Source organism: Schistocerca piceifrons, chromosome 3, assembly GCF_021461385.2.
Source record: "Schistocerca piceifrons isolate TAMUIC-IGC-003096 chromosome 3, iqSchPice1.1, whole genome shotgun sequence".
Lineage (NCBI taxonomy): Eukaryota > Metazoa > Arthropoda > Insecta > Orthoptera > Acrididae > Schistocerca > Schistocerca piceifrons.
Window position 1 is genome coordinate 619,402,661 of NC_060140.1, and position 12,055 is coordinate 619,414,715.

The 12,055-nt window shown below is 41.2% G+C and overlaps 1 protein-coding gene across 1 annotated transcript in view; it reads left to right on the forward strand.

Annotated features, from left to right (window-relative positions):
* The window catches only part of LOC124789986 (venom carboxylesterase-6-like), a 57,578-nt gene that overhangs the window by 19,745 nt on the left and 25,778 nt on the right, over window positions 1-12,055 (forward strand). Inside the window, exon 5 of the mRNA XM_047257529.1 lies at window positions 1,261-1,454. Within this exon, the coding sequence (XP_047113485.1) occupies window positions 1,261-1,454 (194 nt within the window). The remainder of the gene's footprint in view (window positions 1-1,260; window positions 1,455-12,055) is intronic.

Genomic DNA, 12,055 nt, shown 5'->3' on the forward strand with positions numbered 1-12,055 from the left:
ATTCTTTCTTTCGAAAATCGGAAAATATAGAAAAATATTTGTGAACAGCTTCTTTAGTTTAGTCCTGATATTTATCAGGAGGGATCCTTAGGAATATAGAATATTTGATTATCTTCTAAAAACCTTTCTGTTTTCTCTATGCACTCGTCTTTAGTAAGGGTAACAGGAAAACTGACTTTGTCTACATTGAGAATTTGTGATTTTTCTTCATCTAATTCATTATTGACTGTTCTAATTATTCCCTGATCACTTTTGTGGGATCTCTGCCTTTTGTCATCTATTACACACCCCTTAATAATGTTGGCTACAGTAATTCGCCCTTGCATTTCCTTTGTTGAATAGTACATAATTAACAGTGGAGTACTACTCCACTGTTATTTATGTACTGTTCAAATTTTACTTTTTCGTTGCATTACCACCACACTGTCAAAGATATTACTTACTGTATGTTTCTACTTCAGTCTAGACGTGTTACTTCTCTTCCAATGTTAAATGCAAACATTGTAACTTATTTGGTGATAATACTCAGTAAATATCTGAAGATGGCCTTGTAAGCCGAAAACCGTTTAACAATGAAAGTAATATTGTAGAACAAATGCAAACTGGTGCTTTTCATTTATTATAATGTTGTTCTACCAAGAACTGAAAGAAGATTCTGTTAACACCTAAGATTCTACGTAGAAGCCTTAAAAAATGTGGCCATTTAAGTCACATATTCTATTACTCGCAAATTCACTCATGAAAACTTGTAGGGTACTCCCCGTTGACCTAGTGTCACGAATAATGGCAAGAAGCAAGTTTTCGCAGCAAAAATCAATAAAAAAATCCGACAATTGTTAATTTGTAACTACAGCAGACGAAAATAAAATATATATTCTGTCGTTTGTTATCTGACTTTAGACTTAAAATTAAAAGATTGTCGAAAGACATGGAATTCCAGCAACTGACGTCTTGCCAGTATTTTTTATTGCAGAGTGTTACTACAAATCTTAAAAAGACATATTTCACACTACATTCCTGCTTTCGAGGACTGTCGAATATCGTTACTCAAATTCAAAGCAAAATTTCAATCTCAGTGTCTCAGTTTGTAAATATTGAGCACACAACAATGTCGGTTGTTAGCAGTATCTCGACCAGTTAATTAAATTTTGGGTGTTTTCACAGAATAAACTAATGGGTGAGAGGAATTGCTAAGACAGTCTATATTCATTTGTCATCGGAAGCTGCTGCAATGACTTGTGTGTGCTGTTTATCCATCAGGTCTTTTCCACCGGGCGATCTCGCAGAGTGGCGTTTCCGTGACGCCTTGGGGCGTACCACTGCCTGGAGGCCTGCAGAAGGCGCAGAAGGTGGCAGCCCTGGTGGGATGCCCCACAGAGCCCAGCGCCGCCCTAGTCGACTGCCTGAGGAGCGTGGACGACTACAAGATCGTCAACACGACACACCACTTTACTGTTAGTGCCATTACTGTTCTTCCTCATAGTTTTCAAATAGCTCATCGCAGCCACATTTTCCATTTAGTTCTTACGAGCAATGCTATTAAACACATTCTTATAGCACTACTAGAAATAATTGACCATTAGGGCAATGAATCAGATGGTCCTATATTGCGAAAAACCTAAGAACAATGGTATTTTGCTTTAATGGAACTGTCAACGCAACTATGCGAATCTTTGTACACTAGCTATTTCTGTGACTACTGGCTTTAACACGAAAGAATTGATGACATTGTTTTGTTTCAACTACTTCAACTCCTGTTAAAATTCAATGCAGGTTCAGGGACAATACTGACATGTGTGCAAGGACGCTTTCACTACTGTGCTAACGTCAAAAGTGAAGCAGAATCCCCAAAAAGGAAAAGTGAGGCAAGGTAGGCAGATACAACCGAGATTTTCCTACCACAGAAATTAGTGTTGGACTACCCATACTGGCAATGAACCTCTACTCCTAGTATATAAAAAGCACGTAACGCCAATACTTTGTGTGCCTGTGCACTTAGTGTGCTATTGCTAGGCACTGGAAAAGTTTGTGTGAGACCAATACAAAGTCTCTCAGGTCCACAACAATAGCAATATAAGGCCTTAACGGCACGACAACATTAACTAACCACAAATTACAGTTTTTAAATGAAATGTGTATCAGATGGTCACTGTAATTAGGCTATTTTGCAATGCCCAGCAATTTAGACTGATTGTCTTTATGGAGTCTCTAGCTTCGAAACTGAACGACTAATAGATGGAGAAACGCTCTCTCCACAGCACAAAGTAGCTTCAGTTAACAAACAAAACTACGGGTACGAGGTACTAAACCCACATGTGCATATTTTCAGAGGTGTAATGACCCAGACCTCTTTAAAATTATAAATGAATTCAATTCAGTACAAAATCTATCTTGAAACACCAACCAAATGGTTTGAAAATATGTGTCATGTCTGTTCTTTCGGACTTTTTGATCCAGTAGCCACTGTGACACAAAGGAACTACAGACATCGGCTGCGTGTGGTGATTGTTTTAAATTAATGGCGAATGTTGAAAATTGGCACTGGACCGGGGTATACAATTAAGGCAAGGATGACCAAAGATCTCATCAGTGCGGTTGCAACCAGGCCCGAACTTTTACGGGAATTCTCGAAACGCCGTCAGTAATGAGGATAGTGGGCGAGGCGCCCCGCGTTGGTAGTGTGTGGCTAAGTTGAGAATTTGGGTCTGACGGGAGGCGTGCTAGGGCGGTTCCTGCAGTCGCGATGACAGCTGAGTCGAGATGACTCACCGTTCGTCAGTTCTGCCCAAGATTCCTACATAGAGGGTTCGTCCAGTGCGTTCGGCGGCGGTAGTGCGCTTCCGCGTGACGTCACTGTCGAGAAACGTCAGCAGCGCGAGACGTATTCTCACGTTCGCGTATGATGCCATTCCTCGCATACCAACGTTAATTTACTAAAACTGAATGGCAATGTAACCAGTAATGGGTTCGATAGAAGTTTACCTATACAGGGACTGAATGTAACTACTTACTAAGACTACGAAACTCTTTTGTTGTCTTTCTTGTAATGAAAAAACTATTGATTGTGCCCCCTTAACACGTATATTCTGTTATTTAATATTTTCTATTAGATAACTCAAAACCTGGTATCCTTTAGTCCGTTTCCAAATATTACACAATTTTCAATCGTATGTAAACGCAACAATCACAACAGCCTCCAGTTTAGTAAACATGTTTTTGCGTCACAGTCGGAAATAGTGTATGAAACTTTTCTCATGCTGATGTTAAATAGTAAGGAAACGCTATGAGTCCAGTTACTTGTCACATTACTACGCATGATGATACGGAAGGTAGACGATTAATCGCCCCATTTTTAGCCATTTGAAGAAGAATTTATATACTTTAATCGGATCTGAAATGAACCGCAAAAGCTCTCCACCTGCGTGCTGTTTTCTTCTGCTGTTATTTGGTCCTCTGTGCCTTTGCTGATGTGTTGAGGTGTCTTATTCGAAGGAAGGTTCTGGTCGTAGAACACATTGTGATGACCTCTTGAGAAATGACTGGATATTTCCCAATTACATATATCGCCAGGTTTCTAATCACACTGGCAGCTTCACACAGACTATTTCCTGAAAGTTTAAAAATAGCTACTGCTTAACAACTTCCGTCGTGCTGTACTGTCCGAGTCCAGCACTCACTCCCGTGCCCTGTGCCATACTCCCCCTCCCACAGCACTGTTCCGAACTACCACGTGTCCTCTCCAGAAACGATGCTCCTCCCCAACCACAATACGCCTCTCTTAGTAATGAGTGCTGTGATTGGCTACAGCGCTTCCTCCATGTCTCCAAGACAACGTATCCACACAAACATATTGAAACACATACGAAATACTGGAGTTACATTTAAATAACTTGACATTAAATACATGTTCCTATGGCTGGACCATAAACACGCTCTAACATACATTATTAAATACATAAACAAATTAAATAAACATATATCAAAGAAATACAAGGCAAAAGTAAGACAGTAGCCTAATGTCTCTGTGCTTTCTAAAACACAGTAATATTTAAACAATTTCTTCATGAATAGTATATATCTGATACAAACAAAGACATAGATGAATAAATATATTTTTTTGTAAGCATGCAGGGGCAGATGTGGATTCTGACCACAATCTATTGGTTATGAACCGTAGATTAAAACTGAAGAAGCTGGAAAAAGGTGGGAATTTAAGGAGATGGGACCTGGATAAACTGAAAGAACTAGATGTTGTACAGAGTTTCAGGGAGAGCATAAAGGAACAATTGACAGGAATGGGGGAAAGAAATACAGTAGAAAAAATGGTTCAAATGGCTCTGAGCACTATGCGACTCAACTTCTGAGGTCATCAGTCGCCTAGAACTTAGAACTAATTAAACCTAACTAACCTAAGGACATCACACACATCCATGCCCGAGGCAGGATTCGAACCTGCGACCGTAGCGGTCGCTCGGTTCCAGACTGCAGCGCCAGAACCGCACGGCCACAATATAGTAGAAGAAGATTGGCTAGCTTTGAGGAATGAAATAGTGAAGGCAGCAGAGGATCAAGTAGGTAAAAAGACGAGGACTAGTAGAAATCCTTGGGTAACAGAAGAGACACTGAATTTAATTGATGAAAGGAGAAAATATAAAAATGCAGTAAATGAAGCAGGCAAAAAGGAATACAAACGTCTCAAAAATGAGATCGACAAGAAGTGCCAAATGGCTAAGCAGGGATGGCTAGAGGACAAATGTAAGGATGTAGAGGCTTGTCTCACGAGGGGTAAGAGAGATACTGCCTACAGGAAAATTAGAGACCTTTGGAGAAAAGAGAACCACTTGCATGAATATCAAGAGCTCAGATGGAAACCCAGTTCTAAGCAAAAAAGGGAAACCAGGAAGGTGGAAGGAGTATATAGAGGGTCTATACAGGGGCGATGTTCTTGAGGACAATATTATGGAAATGGAAGAGGAGGTAGATGAAGATGAAATGGGAGATATTATACTGCGTGAAGTGTTTGACACAGCACTGAAAGACCTAAGTCGAAACAAGGCCCCCGGAGTAGACAATATTCCATAGGAACTACTGACGGCCGTGGCAGAGCCAGTCCTGACAAAACTCTACCATCTGGTGAGCAAGATGTATGAAACAGGCGAAATACCCTCAGACTTCAAGAAGAATATAATAATTCCAATCCCAAAGAAAGCAGGTGTTGACAGATGTGAAAATTACCGAACTATCAATTTAATAACTCAAGGCTGCAAAATACTAACGCAAATTCTTTACAGACGAATGGAAAAACTGGTAGAAGCTGACCTCGGGGAAGATCAGTTTGGATTCCGTAGAAATGTTGGAACACGTGAGGCAATACTGACCCTATGACTTATCTTAGAAGAAAGATTAAGGAAAGGCAAACCTACGTTTCTAGCATTTGTAGACTTAGAGAAAGCTTTTGACAATGTTGACTGGAATACTCTCTTTCAAATACTGAAGGTGGCAGGAGTAAAATACAGGGAGCGAAAGGCTATTTACAATTTGTACTGAAAGCAGATGGCAGTTATAACAGTCGAGGGACATGAAAGGGAAGCAGTTGTTGGGAAGGGAGTGAGACAGGCTTGTAGCCTCTCCCCGATGCTATTCAATCTGTATATTGAGCAAGCAGTAAAGGAAACGAAAGAAAAGTTCGGAGTAGGTATTAAAATCCATGGAGAAGAAATAAAAACTTTGAGGTTCGCCGATGACATTGTAATTCTGTCAGAGACAGCAAAGGTCTTGGAAGAGCAGTTGAACGTAATGGACAGTGTCTTGAAAGGAGGGTATAAGATGAACATCACCAAAAGCAAAACGAGGATAATGGAACATAGTCGAATTAAGTCGGGTGATGCTGAGGGAATTAGATTAGGAAATGAGACACTTAAAGTAGTAACGGAGTTTTGCTATTTGGGGAGCAAAATAACTGATGATGGTTGAAGTAGAGAGGATATAAAATGTAGACTGGCAATGGCAAGGAAAGCGTTTCTGAAGAAGAGAAATTTGTTAACATCGAGTATAGATATAAGTGTCAGGAAGTCGTTTCTGAAAGTATTTGTATGGAGTGTAGCCATGTATGGAAGTGAACCATGGACGTTAAATAGTTTAGACAAGAAGAGAATAGTAGCTTTCGAAACGTGGTGCTACAGAAGAATGCTGAAGATTAGATGGGTAGATCACATAACTAATGAGGAAGTACTGAATAGGGTTGGGGAGAAGAGGAGTTTGTGGCACAACTTGACTAGAAGAAAGGATCGGTTGGTAGGACATGTTCTGAGGCATCAAGAGATCACCAATTTAGTGTTGGAGGGCAGCGTGGAGGGTAAAAATCGTAGAGGGAGACCAAGAGCTGTATACACTAAGCAGATTCAGAAGGCTGTAGGTTGCAGTAGGTACTGGGAGATGAAGAAGCTTGCACAGGATAGAGTATCATGGAGATCTGCATCAAACCAGTCTCAGGACTGAAGACCACAACAACAAGAAGCATGCTGCTACCGTTTTCTCGAGTAACTGTGGAGTACTTATGGCTTCACGCGATCAATAGTAATAGGCCACTTTGACCTCCAATAACTCATGAACTATTCAAGTTACATGCCTGTAATTCATACTAATTTAGGTTTACACTAATAGCTTTCTAAAGGCACATCGATCGACGAAATCGGACGAAGCTTTTACATTTTGGAAATTCGTTGCTGGGGGTTGCTTGTCTAATTTACAGTCAGATACTAAACTTTAAACTAATAAAGATATTGAAAACCTGATGACAACCATCTGAATCGTCGTGCAAATAATAGTAATGTTTATGTTTCTTTTTGAGGTACCGTGATTCATCTGGCGATTATTAATTTTTATACGAACTGTGAAATGTCTACCATGATGGTTTCACAAAGTCCGCCATCTTCGGCGCTCTCGGCATACAAGTCTCTTTCATCGACACAAAGCACCGTCCTCGTCACAGCGGAAGTCGCAGCCACGCGGCTGGACCATGCGCTGGGGCTACCTACCCCTCTCGTCCGGCTAACGCCCCGGCTGTCTGAGCGGCCGCCCAACTCCGAACAAACAATATTTCCAGGGCACCACAACTCGCCCGTTACCTCACAGCCTTAACCACTGTTGCTAACATAAAGGAGATAAATATTTCTCCTTAATATTAATTAAATGAAATTAATCTTGCTCTTGAGAACGGAAAGACAAGTATATTAAATTAAAATGAACGTGAATTCTCTCATCTTCATAGGAAAAAAAAAATCTGGTATCCCCTTGAAGTTAAAGCTTTTTTAGAACATACAACTTCTCTTCATAACGCATAAGGTGATTAAAAACTAAAATAAAAGAAATGTTTCGACTAATTTTTTTCATGAGTATTTAGTCCTGTGCTTCTTGCCACGGACTTTATATCTTTTCTGGAATGTCTCGTGAAAGGATCTACCACATTGTTGTGCCAGTTATCTGTAATCATGCAACACTATCAAGTCAGAAGTCCATACCAATCTTTATCTATTATTGTTCTCTGTAGAATTTTATTCCGTGATTCTATTTAAGAAGCGTGCTTAATTTATTTTTTAGCCAGTTAACAGCGTTTCTTTTCGCAATAGGATATGGCACTGCGTCTGGAGTCAGAAAATCTGCTGCGGTGAAGATGATTGGAGATGTTCTGTTGACAGTCGCTAACTTTTGCTTAACTATATCCCAAATTTCTCTGACTTTTTCACACACAAATCTGTGTTCTTCAGTATCAAGAAGGTTGTATGACGCGCTCATGGGCGAATTTCTGAGATGTATAGCATGCAGTGTGGAATTAGTTCATATTTCCTTGCTGACTGCATTATACCAAGTTGGTTTCACTTTAGAGGGAAAGTTCCGATCGTAGATGTTTTTTACAAATTGCTGACCAGTCGTTGTTAGGGTATTTTCTTTTAATGATATTTCCTTCCTTAGCTTTCATCAAATATGTATAGATGTCCTTTACTTTCGTCAATTGCTGTTCTGAGAGCATCGATGAGATATGACTGTCTTCAACGAGAAAAGCTTTTAGGTTGCAAAGACTAGTTGGTAAATGCTGCACATCTGTTGGCGGCTGCATGCTTGCAGGAGCAATTTCATTCAGCAAGTGGGCCGTTAAGCTGTCCAGCAGCTGCTTCCATGGCTTGTACATTCAACACACGTATAACGCTCGTGACCTGTAACTGGCATCAACGAGATTTAAGCCTCCTTTCCTTGTGGGGAGCATTGTATCTCGTCGAGTTGCCTCATACCGTTCCCCTGTACAGATGCTCGTATGCTCGCAAGTATTTTTTTGTAATTGATGGTAATGGTGTGTTGCATGTTGCTCCTAAATTCAATACCCAAACATTTCAGGTTGTACTTCCGTCAACTGTCCCTGAATGCGTATTCCTATGCCTACGTTCATGATGCCCGCCTTCCTTATTTAGTTTGGCGCCAGAGGGAAGTTCATATGTGTGTACAATCTGAAGAGCTTTTGCCACCTCATTTTCATCTAAGACCAGGACGCCCACATCATCCGCATAAACGTTACACACTATTTTCTCTGCGGTTGATATGCAATCCTTGTAGATGATGCGTGAGTGTCGCGAGGAGAGGTTCTATTGCTATTGCGAAAAGGGCCATTGACTTTGGGCAACCTTGTCGTACGGATCCAGTCATCTCAATCTCTGTGCTTAGTTGTCCGTTCATCAGTATTCGTGCTACACAGTTTTTTTTTTATATTTGCTGAATAATCTTCAGTTCCATGATTCCGAGGAGATACTTATGATCTCCGTCAAACGCCTTCTCGAAGTCTAATGACACTAAAGCACATTTTATTCGGCAGACATTTGCGGTTGATATTATATCCCTATATTCGCATAAATTCTGATAGGTGTTTCTGTCTTTGCCTAAAAATGTTTGGTACGGGCCAGTTATAGAGTTAATAACCATTTTATCTTCTTGCTGTTAAGCGGGCCATAATTTTGTAATCACTGTTGAGTAATGTTACTGGACGAAGGTTTCCTATTCCTTTGCTAAGTGAGATTTTAGGCTTTAGAACTATACTCCCTTCAGGAAATTTTTTGGAAATGTCCGTTCATGAGTGCGTTGAACATGCATAGCTTGCTTTTATTTGTGGCCAGAACAAATCAGATCCTGGCGATTTATATTTTGGGACTCTGCTATTACATCTTACAGTTCGTCCTCCTCTATTTCAGCCGTGAGGTTTCCTACTTACTCTGTGATAATTCTGCCTGAAGACGTTCCTAACAAGGTCTCGCCGCGCCCCGTCGTTCGTACGTTTGTTGGACATGATGTCTGAGATATATTTATGCACTGCCCCTTGAATTTCACTCTGTTTTGTGAGACTAGTCCCATCAGGTAACTTAACTTCTGTCAATATTTTTCTATTTCCTCTCTTATTCTTACCCATTACATGATACATAGCAATTTCTTCCACTTCTACAGTGTTTCGTATCCTTGCTCTGATTTTGAAACCTTCTGACCGTCGCCGCTTCAGTGCTAAGAGTTTAGCTTTTTCTGAATCCGTGTATACTACTCTATTAATCATGTGTCCAGGGTGTATAGGTCTCTAAGGCAGCTAAAATAAAACTCAGTCATCTATTTAATCCAGCAGCTTTTCTGTCGTGAGTTGTCCTTCAACATTCTTCTTATTTTAGGCTTAGCACATTATAGTCACCAAGCTTTGGTAGAACTGTATAACGGGAATAGTTTTTCGCATTCCTTTCATACATTAGTAAATGCCACATGACATTCCTCATCTTGTAGATGTGTAACGTTGAGTTTTTTTAAGCCCCTCGCTCGGTAAGTCTCTCGTTTTTGTAAATTTATTGTGCTGATATACGCGGCATGGTCAGAAAACATAGTGGGCCAGGCCTCAGACGGGAGTACATGGTTCTTTAGGTTGGACGACACGTAAATCCTGACCAGCCTGCTCGCTGAGTGGCTGGTAAAATATGTAAAACCGGGCTGTGCGCCATGTGTATGTTCCCAGGTGTCGGCTAACTGCAAGTTCTAAGGACTTGTTAGTCTGGAACCACGTGACCGCTCTGGTCGCAGGTTCGAATCCTGCCTAGAGCATGGATGTGTGTGATGTCCTTAGGTTAGTTAGTTTTAAATAGTTCTAAGTTCTAGGCGACTGATTACCACAGATATTAAGTCCCATTGTGCTCAGAGCCATTTGAACCACTCTAAGGACTTGAAATTCGGTGTCTGGTCTTTCAGGCTAAGGGCAGAATTAAAATCGTCGGCTAGGATTACATAATCTTGATGTGTACAGAATAAATGAACGATTTAACTTTTTAAAAAATCCGCTCTAGCATGCCTGTTATTGTTGCCAGATGGTGCCTAAACGTTGATGATGCGGACTTTATTAACAGTCACTGCAGTTCCTCTACTGTTTGCAAGCTTTACTGTTTGTGTGTCACGGATGCCTTCTTTCGTAAGAATGGCGGTTCCCAGTTCTGCACCGATACCAGGGTTAGTTATGGCGTTGTACCCAAGTATCTTTTCTAATTTAATATCTGTTACTTTCTGCAACAGTAGTACATCAACGTCAGCTGCTTATAGGAAGTCTTGGAGATGTTGCAAATGTAAGGAGGAACGTTTCTTATTAACGTTCAACGTGGCGATTTTGAAGGCTTGTGCAGCGATCATATTGTCTTATTCATTATCGAAGTCAGTGTTCGTCTTAAGAAGTGCTGTCGGACTTATATCCTATTTCACATTATGTTCCGTCAATGTTTTATCCATCGTGTTCGGTTCATCTTGCCGGGCAGGAATCTGTCCCGTTCCTCCAGTTTCATTCATTTCTTCGTCTTGGTTCATTTCGTCCGATTCCTCAGCCCCATTTTTGTGTTGATTATCTCTAGATGTGTCTTTTCTGCATTTCTAGTCTCAGCGAGAACCTTCTCTGTATCACATTTTGCTATCAGCTTCAATCTTTCGTGTGAAAAATGGTCCGTTGACATGTGACATGGTGTACTTGATTTGGTTTGTGATGGGTCAGATGCATGCATACTCAGAACCGGATTACTATGTGGTTCTTCATGTAGTTTGTTGCTAATCTGCTTTGCTTTTTCTCGTAAGGGCGGTGCCAGTTCTTCAGCACCCCTGTGAGCTAGTCCCCCTTTTTTATGCCTTCTTGTAGGACTGCCTCTTGGGGAGATTTCAGCGTTTTCCATTGCCTCGTATGTTTCTTGCACTCGGTCCCGTTCGCTGGCTGGTGGTGGCTCGGTTTCCTTGTTGTTTTCTGGAGTCTGCTCCTTCTGAAAGACTTCAGTCGGTTCCGGGGTTTGTCATACTTCAACAGTGATATTAGGTTCTCTTTCTTGACGCTTTGTTTGTGCTGTCGCTGTCGAGTCGTTATCGTCCGTTATCAATTCATTGACGCGAGCAGCGTCATCCTGGGTAGCGCCAGGAGCGTGTCGCGTATGGAGCTGTCCAGCGGCTGCCGTGTATAAGTTAAAAGCAACATTGACATACAGTAGCAGGGGGTCTCAAGCTTCGCCCGCAGGTATCTGGGCCGGGCCACTCGGCGTTGTGTCGGCTGCGAGCGGACATGGCCTGTACCGCCGAACGACGCGCAGGTTCTTGTCTGCCCACCATATGTTACTATAGCATGATAATCACACAAACATTTATATACGAGGGTATGTGCCTGCGTAAATCAACTCGCAATTGCCTAATACCATTCAAGACGGGGAACTAGTAAGCAGCAGACCACATTTCTGCAGAATTACTCACTATTCTCCCATGAGGAGCTATCACCGAATTAATGTGCTCAGCGGTGATTTCAAATGGCAGTTCCAAGAAACGGACAGTCCTTAATCCAAACCAGCATGCGTAACACAAACTTCACTAATATTGCCATCATGATGTTAATACTTAAATGTTCCGCCACTAGATTCCACAATTTTCTCACACGATTCTGTGTTTTTAAGCTTTACGTACTTGATCCTGCTCACAATTGGAAGGCGAATACCTACGATATCCTCAAACGAAATTTTCACAACTT